Source organism: Dromiciops gliroides, chromosome 5 (assembly GCF_019393635.1).
Source record: "Dromiciops gliroides isolate mDroGli1 chromosome 5, mDroGli1.pri, whole genome shotgun sequence".
Taxonomy (NCBI): Eukaryota; Metazoa; Chordata; class Mammalia; order Microbiotheria; family Microbiotheriidae; genus Dromiciops; species Dromiciops gliroides.
In genome coordinates, this window is record NC_057865.1 from 216,574,835 (window position 1) to 216,588,443 (window position 13,609).

The following is a 13,609-nucleotide window of genomic DNA, read 5'->3' on the forward strand; positions in this document are numbered from 1 at the left end:
CACACACACACACACACAAAGCTACATGAATTTTCTCATTGGAGCATTACAATAACTTTGGGAGGTAAATTGCAAGTATCAATCTTCCCATTTTGTAGGAAATTGAAGTTAGGAGAGTGATTTTGCCCAGGGTCACATAGCTAGTAAATGTCAGGCCCGAATATAAGCTCAGGTCTTCCAGACTCTCGGTCCACTAAAGTTTGAGAGCACTGCTGACCTAAAGGTTAGTAGTTGGTGGGGAAGACAGGGCCTTTGAAAACAGAAATTAGTAGCTTAGAGTAAAGGGATCTAGTTCAAATCAGGACTCTCCCATTTCTTTGCCCTTAGGCAAATCATGGAATAGCTCCATAAGGTTCCCAAAGCACTTTTTGTTAGCTGCTAATGTGGGTCAGCATACAGGGTCTCATTCAGGGTCTCATTCACGGTCTCGGAAGAGACCTGTCTGTAAGACCTCGGCCAAGTAGAGCACGGGGACCTGTAGTCAGGCTGACCCTAATTCAAATCCAGCCCCAGGCATGTGACCCAGGGCAAGTTCGCTTTGCCTGCCTGCCTCAGTTTATTCATCTGTAAAATGGAAATAATAGCGCCCACGCCCGCAGGGTTGTTGTGAGGATTTAAAAAACCCAACAAAATATTTGTAAAGCGCTTTTCAAACCATAAAGCGCTATATCACGACTAGCGAGCGAAGTCACGGAGCCTCAGTTTCCTTATCTGCAAAAAGGGAGATTGAGAACCTCAACCGACCCCTTCACAGGATGAAATAAGATAACGTGAGGACATCCAAGCGTTTCTAAAAGTTACAAGCACCACACACGGGGGACGCCTTATAAAACTGCTGCCCGGGCCCGTCACCCACCCACCCATCCATCCATCCATCCATCCATCCATCCATCCATCCATCCATCCATCCATCCATCCACCCACCCACCCACTCATCCATCCATCCACCCACCCATCCACCCATCCACCCATCCATCCATCCCAGCAAGGGCGGGGGTACTATAGTAGTACCAGGGTACCCGTTGCATTGGGGACCTAGCGGCTCCGCGCCTGCCCAGCCTCCGGACGCCAGGTGGCGCAACTCGGGGCCTCTCTCCCCCATGGCTTCTTCTCGTTGGCGTGTCTCCTCCCAGGGCGAGGAGGCCAGGAGGAGGGGACCGCCCGTCTCACTTTTTCCACCATCCCCTTCTAGCCCACAGTCTCGTTGCTCGAAGCTTCCCCGTCCATATCCCGGGCAGGCTCTGGAGGTCGGGGGGAAGGAGGGCGGGGGGGCGAGGGGGGAAGGGAGAGCGGTCGAGAGGGGGCAGTTCCGGTTCCGGTTCTTTGTGCGGCGGCGGCAGCGGCTCCGGGGGAAGATGGCGGCCCGGGCTGGTTTCCAGTCAGTGGCTCCGAGCGGCGGCGCCGGAGCTGCGTCAGGGGCGGGCGCAGCGGCCGCTCTGGGCCCGGGTGGGACCCCGGGGCCCCCAGTGCGAATGGGCCCGGCACCCGGCCAAGGGCTCTACCGCTCCCCGATGCCCGGAGCAGCCTATCCGGTGAGTGGGGGCGGGGAAGAGGGGGGGGCAGGAGGAGGGGCGCGCGGACAAGGGGCGGGATCTGCGAGTGAGTGGCAGAAAGGGCTGGGGCGGGGGTGCCGGGGGCGTGGGCTGCGGCGAACAGGGGAGGTGAGGGTGAAAGGATGGAGGAGCAAAGGGCAGTTTGTATTGGTACCCACTGGCGGGAAGGGGGTTGGGGGGAGATCCTCATGGCGGGGCAGCTTTGGGGAGGGGAGCTGCTACTGTCCTGGCTCCAGCTCTCCCTGGATGGGGATAGGGAGGCCTGGAATATGAGAGAAGAGGACCTGGGTTCAGATCCCGACGCTGCCACTTTATACCTGTGTCATCTTGCTCCTTTTGGCCTCAGCTTCCTCGTCTGTAAAACGAGTTCCCATTTAGTCAAAGGTCTAATTTCCTATGTACCTCTGGGTAAACTCCTTGGTGTCTCAGCTTCCTCATTGTTAAACTTAGGGAGTTGGGCAAGATGATCTCTGAGGTCCAGTCCAACTCTTAACAGTCTGTGGTTCCGTTTAATTGGAAGGGGATGGAGGTAGGTAATCAAGGAGAGGGTGAATAGGGAGGCCTGGTATACAGGAGAAGATTAAGCACTCGAGTGGGATGGGGAGGCCATTCAATCATGATAACTCTTGAAGGGTAGTTGTCAAAGAGTTGTCAACTGGGAAAGAAGAATCCCAAGGGAAAGAGGTAACAAGGAAATCCCAGAATAGCAAAGAGGCATCTTCATTCATTGAAGGAGCTGGAAGAGAACCCTGAAATTGCAGTTTGGGCTTAGGCTAGATAAAATTTTATCTTGGTCTCATCCCTTGATCTTTTCTTGGACTTTTGGGCAGTCCTCTTCTCTGGAGCCAGGGTCCTGGGTGAAGGAGGCCTAGCCCATATTCATACAAGGTTCTAGGGTTGTTCTCCTCTCCCCCCCCCAATATCTTTCACCAAAGTAACACTCATATATATATATATATATTTTTTTTTTGGTATGGGGTAATGAAGGTTAAGTGACTTGCCCAGGGTCACACGGCTAGTAAGTGTCAAGTGTCTGAGGCTGGATTTGAACTCAGGTCCTCCTGAATCCAGGGCCAGTGCTTTATCAACTGTGCCACCTAGCTGCCCCCCACAATATTCTTTTTAACATCCCCCTCTCGCTCCCACAGCTTGGACAACCATAACATCCCTGTCTTGTGTCTCATCTACAGCGTCCAGGCATGTTGCCAGGGAGCCGTATGACACCTCAGGGACCTTCTATGGGACCTCCTGGCTATGGGGGGAACCCTTCAGTTCGACCTGGTCTTGCCCAGTCAGGAATAGATCAGTCCCGAAAGAGACCAGCTCCTCAACAAATCCAACAGGTCCAGCAGCAGGCAGTCCAGAACCGAAATCACAAGTAAGACATTTCTGGGGAGGGTAAAAGGAATTCTGTGGAGACACAGGTGGGAAGAGCAGCAGAAACTGGGCAGTGTGTCAATAGATTGGTGTAACATATTCTTTTCATATGAGACTACCCCATCTGAGTTTGTCATGGAATGGGGGGATTTTCTCTGGTCTGAAAGAAGCTTTTCAGTCCCAGGGTTCCCCTTTTCTTCTTTCTTATGAATTCATATGGGGATGCTGCCCTCTCCATTTTCTAGTTCTGGTCAGTTCCATCCCAGCCTAATACCAATGTTTATTCTAAACAGTGCAAAGAAAAAGAAGATGGCTGACAAAATTCTACCTCAAAGGGTGAGTCCAGCACACTTCCCCCTGTCCTCAGTCTCCCCCTAGGGCCCCTAGCACCCATGAGTTTGAAAGTAAATTTTATATACCTGACTACATCTTACTGCCTTTTAGATTCGTGAACTGGTACCAGAATCCCAGGCCTATATGGACCTCTTGGCTTTTGAAAGGAAACTGGATCAGACCATCATGAGGAAACGACTAGATATCCAGGAGGCCTTGAAACGACCTATCAAGGTACAGGAAATTCCTAGGCAAAGAGTCCCAAGAGAGGGATCCAGGAACCTTCAGCAATCCAAGCATGAGAAATTAAAAGCTCAATATAGATCTCCCAGGCATTTGTTTCCCCTTTTCCCTTTCGCCTAATAGCTAATTTTATTATAAGTACCAGAATAGAAAAAGGAGAGGAGGACCCACTGTTTCACCAGAAATCTTTGTGCTTTCTATGTCACTGTTGTAATTGCTTCCTCCACCCAGGAACCCAGTTGGCGCTGTGAATATACTTATTTATGCACTCAGGGCTGGTTGCCCATTCCCTTCTCCTAGTTGGAATCTCTACCCCACCCCAAGGGACTGGGCAGACAGCAATTTGGTTTTGGTTAGAGTGCAGCATTGTTGTCAGAGCCCAATACTAATTTTTGTTTCCATCCCCTTCAGCAAAAACGGAAACTTCGTATTTTCATTTCGAATACTTTCAATCCAGCGAAATCGGATGCTGAAGATGGGGAAGGGACTGTGGCTTCCTGGGAGCTTCGGGTGGAAGGCCGGCTCCTGGAGGATGTGAGTGTGAGGTTCACGCTGGTAGGGACTGGGGGTGGGGGCGTCTAGAGAAGAGCAGTGTCTTTCTGGTCTGGAGGGACCCTGAACGGTGCTCACCACTCCTTTCCAGAGCAGCAGGGAGAGGGACGTTCGGCTCCTTGCGTTGGAAGACAATGGCTCTTTGTGTGCAGCTCCCACAGCTTTGGCCTTCACTGCCATATCGTGTTGAGAACACTATTGTCCTGTGATCTGATTTGCTGTTCACTTCCCCCCTCGGCTCGTTCTGGCCATTAATGGTTTCCCAGGTTTCTGCTGATTACCTTGGTTTGGGCTTATTTATCAAGTGAGTTTGCAGGTTTTTCCCCCATATGGCATTTCAGGCCATGACTTCCTGTCTGAATCCTTAAGATCCTTAATTCCCATTGTGTGATCTCCCTTCTCTCTGCTGTTGCTGAGAACACATCATAATTTAGAAGAGGCAGATTTCTCTGACACGCTATTCATTGTTTCATGCTGAGCACCAAATGGGGGCTTGTACCCCCTAGACCTCCCACCCCCACTCGATCCTTGGGGAAGCTTACTTTTTCCTCATTACCTTCCATTGTTTACCTCTTAGCCTGTTTTCAGCCATGGTGACTGCTTATAGCCAAGCTATTTTGAGTGAATTTTGCACAGAGAACTGGAGCTCTGTAGCAGAGCTTCCTTCCCATACACATAAGTGCATTCCATCTGCTTGTGTTGTCATTCTGTCCCGGTAAAAACCGTTTTTGTTCTTGCTGCTATTGCTCATGATTCATTTTTCCCTCCAGTCAGACTTTATTCCCCTTGAATTTATTCTGTTCCTAAATGTGGATATTAGAATTCCTTGCCTCATTCCCAGAAATATTTTTCCCTTGGGAGTGGGGAGGGTGAATAAATGACCACATATGTGTTACAGATTGTTTTTCCAAGGTTTCAATGTCACTATGACTGGTTTGTTGCCCAAGACATCAACCTGCCATCCCCTGATAAAAATATTTAGAAATCATTTCTGATTCCATTTGGCTTGAACTCGTCCCAGTATCATTGTGGGTTCTTTGGCCATGGGCCTGGTTTGGGGCATTTTCTAGTTTTTCTTCCCTAATACGGCTTTTTTCTTCTGCTCTTCTTCAGTCAGCTCTGTCTAAATACGATGCTACCAAGCAGAAGCGTAAATTCTCCTCCTTCTTTAAGTCTTTGGTGATTGAGCTGGACAAAGATTTATACGGGCCAGACAACCACCTGGTGGAAGTGAGTAGTTCATTTGTCTAGGTTTTGACATGGATGGGGTTGAGGGAACTGGGAGCCAAGTCTGGAACATCTAAGGTAGTGGGAGAAAAATGTAAGTCCAAGAGATTTTTCCAGGTATACCTTACCTCCACACCAGATATTTATCCTTGATAGTTTGTGCATTGGCCTCCAGGGGGCACCATCTGCTTTAGTTCTGAGCTAGGAGCCTTGCTCACTCAAGGCTAGAAGACACCTTTGACATTTTGCCTCTTTGCTATTAGGCCCTCTTGGGCATATACAAGTTCTTCTTTCTCCTTCTCCTGTCCCCTCACCCACCTTCCTTCTCCTCTTTCTTCACCCCCATTCCCTCCTCTTCTCCCAACCCCCCTGAAATCCTAGCTGGGGCCTCTTGATTATGCCTATGTCCTAGGCTCGCTCCCCATCCTGCTTGCCACCTGTGAGATCATGTGTCACTTTAAAACCCAGCTATGTGTCTTTCTGGGGGGAGTTGCTATAGCTCATGATGTCGGTTGGCACAGTAGAAGTTTTTTCTATTGGATACATCTTTCTCAGTTCTAGGCCTTCCACATTAGCCCCTGGCCTTTTCCAGATATTATTGCAGAGGATTTTTCTAACTTTACGGACAGTGAATTATTATGATAAAAGACCATTCATTATGTGCCTACTTATAAGTGTTGCCCTGTTAGTTGCCATATAGATCAAGTTAGAAACACGATTATTCCCTTGGATAGCCACCAAGTCAACATCAGAATGTATGGCTCATCACATCCACAGCTCCAGATGGAGTCTTCTACCACTCCCCTTTTTTTTAAACTGGACCTGTGATTTTATTGCTATAGAGAACTCCTGATGAGGAACCTCCCTCTGCAGTGCAGATCTGGGCAAACTCTGAGACTTTGAGTCTTAAGAGAGTTACTTGGAGCATTGAGAGGTTAAATAACTCACTCAGCATCACACATCTAGTATGTCCCAAAGAGGAGACTTTGACATGGGTCCTAACTGATGCCAGTTCTTTCTCCACTATTTCACTTCATTCTTTGCCAGTACACAGTCAGCTCCCCATTCTCTTCTACCTTGAACTTCTTAGATTGGCTGTCTTTCTTTGGCTCTAATGAGGAGCAGACAGAGCTGGTGTCACTAAGGGTCTTAGGCCCTCTAGCAGTGATTGAAGTTGCAAGGGGTATAGCTAGGCCCCAGAGCTCGGGAAATAGAATGTAAATGGTCCTTGACCTCAATAGCTCACAGTCTAAGAAGAAACAAGGCATGGAATCAACAGAAATCTACATCTCTGTAGCTAATTGATACTTTATGTGTTTTCTATTTGGGAATGAAACTTTCATTTATTTAGCTTTTCTCTCAAACAATATAAGCTAATTTTAATGTCAGCCCAGACCAAATTAAAAGCAAAATATGTTGCCAAGAAAAATTTTTTTTAAAAGCGTTTGTTTTTTACTATCCTCCATTATCATTCCTTTTCAAAAGCACAAAAAGATTGATTTTAATATAATTATTAACAAAAGTAATTTTCTGGGAAATGACTGTGGTATAAAAAAATACCCTAAAAGACATTAATCAGATTTCATTAAAAAGGTGTTCCCTCCCACCACTGCTACTTTTCCTTTGGGAGAGCATCCCCTGATATATTTCTCTCTCTAGTGGCACAGGACTGCTACCACCCAGGAGACAGATGGCTTCCAGGTTAAGCGGCCAGGAGATGTAAATGTTCGTTGCACTGTTTTGCTGATGCTAGATTACCAGGTATTGTCAGGGGGAAGAGTCCTGCTTTCATAGCCCCATCCTATCAACTATTTATTAGTTCTAGCTAAGCTGTGAGTCATCTCTTCCCCACCCATTTCTCCCAAGTCCTTGAAGATGCAGACAGACTTGACTTCCTGCCCCCACACCTTCCCCTGTCACCCTTATGTCTCTGTAGCCTCCTCAGTTTAAATTGGACCCCCGCCTGGCCCGGCTTCTGGGTATCCACACCCAGACACGTCCAGTGATTATCCAAGCACTGTGGCAGTACATCAAGACTCATAAGCTTCAGGACCCCCATGAACGGGAGTTCGTTATCTGTGATAAATACCTCCAGCAGGTGAGTGAGGGTTCTGCTCTTCAGTTAGAGTTGACTTTGTAGGCTCTATATAGTCTCAGCCTTAAATTGCTTCTTCCTGTAGATATTCGAGTCACAACGGATGAAGTTCTCAGAGATCCCCCAGCGGCTCCATGCCTTGCTTATGCCACCAGAACCCATCATCATTAATCACGTCATCAGGTGGGGGCATGGTAGCAACAAGACAACAAGATACGTCTTTGTGGAAGAGCGAGGAACTGGAGGGTGGGAAGACTGGAGCCTTCTTTTTCCTGTAATGAGGAGATGGGAGCTGAAGTTTGGCACTTTATCCATTTCCCCCTTTAACTCCTGGATAAAGGTTGAATAAGGAAGGCACCTCCAGAGCCTCCTAACTTCTGTCTATAGTTGAGCTTGGGATCCTTTTCCAGGTTTCATTGCTTCATTGTTTGTTTGGTTCTATTTTTCTGCCTAGCATGTAACCCAAAGCTCTTCAGGCAGTGCCTGAGTTACGTGAATTGGAGCACTAGAAGCTAGATTATTCTAAACTCGGAGTTAGGGAATTAGGAGCGTCTTTCTGGACCTTGGTAACTGAGTTTTTGGAGGCATTCCCTTCACTACAACACTGATTTCTTCCTCAGTGTTGACCCCAATGACCAGAAGAAGACTGCCTGTTACGACATTGATGTAGAAGTGGATGATACCCTCAAGACCCAGATGAACTCCTTCCTGCTATCTACTGCAAGCCAGCAGGAAATTGCTGCTCTAGATAACAAGGTAGGACTCAGCCAAAAGCCTAGACAAAGGTGCTAGGCCAGTTTTTGCCTCCTTATGGACCTCAAGGACCCACTCTGCAGACTTCTCTGCTCTCAGATTTTGTCAAGACAGTTGTGGGCTGAAGGTTCACTCTGTATATTCCTGTATCTGGGTGATGCTCAGACTTTGCCAGAGCTTGGAGTAGCATGAAGGAGCACGCGTCTTTAACATAGTATATGGAAAAGGGCACTGAGCTGAAGTCAGAAGACCTGGGTTCTAGTCCTTAGTTTGCTACTTCTTGAATGTCTGGCCTCGCATGTGTGAAGTCACTTCAAATATCTGACCCTCGGGTTCCTTAAACTATGAAGTGGGACTAAGACCCTCTGCCCCATTTGCCTGTTGTGGGATCCAAGGCGATACTACATATGAAAGCAAGCTGTTAGGTGCTATACAAATGAAAGGTGGTATTCATAAGAAAAAGTCCTGTGGTTTTCCTAAATTCAGACTGTTTTAAGCATATCCTTATCCTTAGATCCATGAGACGATTGAGACCATCAACCAGCTGAAAACGCAGAGAGAGTTCATGCTGAGTTTTGCAAGAGACCCCCAGGGCTTCATCAATGACTGGCTTCAGTCCCAGTGCCGGGATCTGAAGGTAACACATTCAGACAGGTGTCACAAATTTGCCTCATTTCTTCTGGAATAGGAACAGGAGAGCTAGTTGTGGGAACCAGGTTCCTAAGATTTCATGCTCTTAAATTTTAGGCAGAGAAATGGAGGTTTAAACAATAACAGATACTGTTGAGTTGCCTCCTATGAAGCCAGCACTGTGCTAAGTGGTGTGGTGGATATAGAAGTATTCAGTGTGGTCCTTGCCCTCACTGGAGATGCAAGACCAGTGCATATAAAGCAGTAGTAACAAATGGTGCAAAACAGTATATGATTCAGTGGTAGAGATTGTTATGAGTGAAAAACCTTAATGTTTTTTATAAATGTGAATTGTCCTAGGAATTCAGAGGAGAATGAGATTAAGGAAGATGGTTTTAGTCAGGGAATGCTTCATGGAAAAGATGGAACTTGGACTGGGTCTTAGAGGATGAGTAGAATTTGGATCAGGAGGGTGGAAGAGCATTTTAAAGAGTAGGGACTGTGAGCCAAGTATGGCCCTGTTAGATTTGTGGAATAGTTCATAAGTAAAATAAGCTTGGGCAGGTTATGGAGGAGTCCCTTGGAAATTAGGAAGAGATGTTTAGATGGTAGAATTGCAAGTAAAGAGCCATTGAAGATACTTGAGTAAGAGAACATGATGAATAGCATTTAAGAATACTTAATCTATGGGGGCAGCTGGGTGGCACAGTGGATAAAGCACTGGTCCTGGATTCAGGAGGACCTGAGTTCAAATTCGGCCTCAGACCCTTGACACTTACTAGCTGTGTGACCCTGGGCAAGTCACTTAACCCTCATTGCCCCACCAAAAAAAAAAAAGAAAAAAAAAGGCAAAAACAAGAATACTTAATCTAGTTTGAAGTCAGGAGTACACCTGTGAGGCTATTACAGGTAATCTAGGTGTGGGGTGATTGCTTAGACTAAGAATGAGTCTGCCCTTCCTCACTTCTCTAGACCATGACTGATGTGGTGGGTAACCCTGAGGAGGAGCGCCGAGCTGAGTTCTACTTCCAGCCATGGGCTCAGGAGGCTGTGTGCAGATACTTCTACTCTAAGGTAGGTACCTGAGGGGACCAAAAGAGAACTTACAAAGAGCAAGGGGCCTGGGCCTGTTGCTTCCCAAGTGGAAGTCAGGGACGTCAGATCCCAGCCTGTAGGCCTGCTTGCCCCCAGCCTCCCTTTCCTTTCCCCACCAGGTGCAACAGAGACGGCAGGAACTGGAGCAGGCCTTGGGCATCCGAAATACATAAGGCCTCTCCTCCATCCTCAGCCCGGCCACACCAGTTCTTCATTTAGGCTCTTGTGCCTCCCCATAGCACCTGCCATAGTCTTGCTTGGGGATCCCCCAGGGGAAGCTGCTGGTTGAAGGATGACACCAAGACGAAGAGGGTCCCACATTTCTGTCTCAAGACAAATATTTCTCCTCCCCAATCTCTCCAACTCCCCTTTGCCTCACAAAACTCCCATGTGCCTCTCCCTTTTCCCGGTCTACATAAGACCTCTAGTTAGTATTAGTGAGAGAACTTATAGTGGTAATCAATGCTCTGAATGGATTGGGCCTAAGGCCAAGTGATCTTCAAGGGAAACAACTAAACTCATCTTGCCCTTATGAGACCCAGGATTGAGGGCCATCGTCCCTTTTCCCAGGTCTGGACTTGGGGGCATTCTGTAAGTTAGTTGGTTTTGGTTGTCCCTATACAGAATCCCATTTTCTTTCCTTTCATCAGTTTGGTACAAACTCTTATCTTAATGGGATGTTCTGGGACCCAAGGGAACCTTTAGGCCACTTGACCTAGTTGAGCCCTAGGCCATGTTCCCTAGGATGGCCTGCTGGCTTAGTTCTTCCCTGAGTCCCCCATGTGGGGGTTCACATCAGTATTAGAGTTTGTTCCCTGACTGCTGCTCCTACCTGGCACACTCCCTATAGCTGCTGCTTTTTCTTAGGATTCCTCCTCAGCCAGGGCATTTGGGCTGGGAGCCCTGCCTTTCCCCACATCCATTCCCTTGTGTGTTGTCACTGCCAGCAAAGGCATCCATTCCTTCCAGCTATTGCTTGGAGATGTGGCCACCAACCCTCCCAATCCACTTTTTCCCCAGTAGAGAGAGACCCCCCCAAACCCAATGGGTAAAAGCCCTGGGCCACCTTCCCTGTCCCTTGCCCCTTTAGTTAGTACCCCATAGCGGGTCCAGGGGCATTGGCGAATGAGGCGAGCCGAGGGCTGGAGAGCGGCTCTCTGTTGGGTTTGCGACTCTCTCTACCCCTAATCCCAACTGAAGTCCTTCAGCCCCTCAGGGAAGCAGCAGGGCCAGGAGTCTGGCCCAGTGGAGCTGAGACAGTTTTGCATCCTTCCAGGAAAGCCCCATATTCCTTTTCCAGGTTGAATTTTCCCCTTAAGTTAGTATATCTCAGGCTCGCAGACTCAACACAGCAGGGTGGGTGAGAGCCAGGTGCAGAAGGGGCCTTGGGTTTGGCATCAGCTCCCAAACCCCACAGAACTGACAAGACTCCTGCCTCCCCACCCCTCCTCAGGCTCCTGCGAGTCACCCCTCCTCCGGGCCTGCTCCACCTCCCGTGGCAGCAAAAAGCTTCCTTTACACTACGACAATGACACCTCACAAACCTCTGTTGGGGGAGGGCAGCTGAGCCCTGGCCCCACTCCTGGCCAGGACCATGTGAAGGAAGCTCAGGCACCGGCCTTCCTCCCACCACTTAGGCAGTGTCCCTGTTGCAGATAACTTTTTATTAACTGAATATTATGTTTTTTCATGGACCAAAATTTTTTTTGTACTGTCCCCTTATAGATGTCACCCAGTTTTAATAAAAGCATCTTCTGAAGGATGGGCTTCCCCTTCTTGATAGAGAACTCCTCATCAGTCTAATGCTCTCTGTCGACTACCGATTACCATGTTCACAGCCTCCATTTTTTATGGATTATTCTATAGGGCAAGGGACCCTGGGTACAGTAGGAAGACTAAAATAGCACTGAGGCATTCAGTCCTTACCAGGATTTGTTTTCAGGTATGGAAGGAAATTGGCAGGGCGGGGCAAGGTGAAATTCCTGTGACCTGTGATTGGCTCACAGGGACCCCTCCCTCACACCCCATCTTTCCTGAGGTTCTTTACATCTGCCAAATCCTACAGTTCCAGTCCCTTCTCACAGTTTGCCTTTCTACCTTGCCCTCCCCCAGCTTCACCTGAAGCCTTCGGTTCCCTAGGACACTAGAATCAGAGCTCCTGGAATTATCTGTCCTGGGGGACAACATGGGGGGCAGGGGGAAGGGGTCATGGCTTGATGAGTTTTGCTTGCCAGCTCATTTTAAGGCTCCTGTGTGGCCTCTGCCTATTAGCTTTCCTTGTCTTAAGGATTCCCGTTTTAAAAGCCCAGAGGATACCATTTACATCCAAGGTCTGGAAGTAGTAAGCTGTTAATGTTTTAATCTGTAAAGTGAGCTAACTACTCACGAGCCAGAAGGATTCCTCAGGAGCGATTGGTCCCCAAAGTATATTAATCTACATTGATATTCCCTACAATCAACTCTGATTTGTCTGGCAGACTGTGCCGGGCTTTCCTTCCACCAGTGAGTTGGTCCCAGGCTGCTGAGTTAGGACCCCACTGGAAGGAGAGAGGATTAGGCACAGCAAGTGTGAGTGTATCTGTTAATAAATCACATTCCCAGGGCCAGCTAGGTTGGCTCAGTGAATAAAGCACCGGCCCTGGATTCAGAAGCACTTGAGTTCAAATCCAGCCTCAGACACTTGACACTTACTAGCTGTGACCCTGGGCAAGTCACTTAACCCCAATTGCCTCACAAAAAAACAACAAAAAAAGAGTGAAGCACGGTCCAGTGCCACCTAGCTTCCCCAATAAACTTTCAACTCACGTACCCTCAGGCCTAATAGAAACTAGGGGGGTGATACTGGCCCAGTCCTGACTTTTCTCTAGATCTTAGTTTATCTTTATCCCTCCCTGAAGTGATTCCAGGTGGGAGAAGAAAGGAATCAAATGAGTAGAGAACTTTGGCAATAAAAGCAAGGGACAGGAATAGGTATAGAGCACCTACTATGTGCTAAGCATTTTTACAGTTATCTCATTTGCTCCTCATAACAACCCCATGGAGTAGGTGCTGTTATCTTCATTTTACATTTGAGAAAACTGAGGCAAGTACAGATTAAGTGACTTGTCCAGGGTCACACAGATAAGTATCTGAGACCAGATTTGAACTCGGGCCTTCCTGACTCCTGGCCCAGAGCTCCACCTACTACACCACCAGCTGCCCCTGGTGGCAGGGTAGAAGTAAAATGGATCCAGATGTTGGGCTTCACCTACATTCTGTGGTGCTTCTGTCAAGTGTCTTCTGACCCTGAGAAGGAAATGGAGGCATTTCAGGGACAGAATCACTCTGCCTTTGCCTGTCCGCCAGTGCTTCCAGCTGGTCCTTGAGCTCTTGCTGCCAGCCTGTACGCTCTGTGCCAGGGGGAAGATGGGGGTGGAGCTGTGGGAAAGAAGCTGCCCTTGAGTTTGAAGCAACATCATGTTCTGAGGAGGGAATATAAGCGAGCTTCAGCTTCAGCCACTGCAGAATCTGCACTGGCTTCCATGGGCCCCTCCAGCTCTCTTCTGGAATTTAAAAATAACATGTCTACCATTTGTTGTGAACCTTCACCTCCCATGTGCTCACTTCTCTCCCCCAATTAGATGGGGCTCGCCTCTAGCCCAGTTCTTATCTGGTAGCAGCTGCCAAAGCAGGAGCTAGGCATGTGAATGCAGCCTTAGGCTAGAGTGATGTCTGCCTTTTGGGCCAAAGTGCACAGGCGGCAGTGCCCGAG

General features: G+C 48.2%; 1 protein-coding gene across 2 annotated transcripts; it reads left to right on the plus strand.

Moving 5' to 3' along the window:
* The first annotated feature begins 1,335 nt into the window (after nucleotides 1-1,335).
* Nucleotides 1,336-11,709, plus strand: SMARCD1 (SWI/SNF related, matrix associated, actin dependent regulator of chromatin, subfamily d, member 1). 2 transcript variants are annotated; one of them, XM_043968916.1, is made up of 13 exons: nucleotides 1,336-1,532; nucleotides 2,744-2,931; nucleotides 3,224-3,266; nucleotides 3,375-3,497; nucleotides 3,918-4,040; nucleotides 5,172-5,288; nucleotides 6,945-7,046; nucleotides 7,222-7,383; nucleotides 7,466-7,563; nucleotides 8,001-8,136; nucleotides 8,648-8,770; nucleotides 9,736-9,837; nucleotides 9,978-11,709. In XM_043968916.1, exons 1-13 carry the CDS (start codon nucleotides 1,356-1,358, stop codon nucleotides 10,029-10,031), a joined length of 1,548 nt encoding a protein of 515 aa, XP_043824851.1. In that variant the 5' UTR covers nucleotides 1,336-1,355; the 3' UTR covers nucleotides 10,032-11,709. The 2 variants fall into 2 exon arrangements, with proteins under 2 accessions (XP_043824851.1, XP_043824852.1); XM_043968917.1 differs by lacking the exon at nucleotides 5,172-5,288.
* Nucleotides 11,710-13,609: the final 1,900 nt, after the last annotated feature.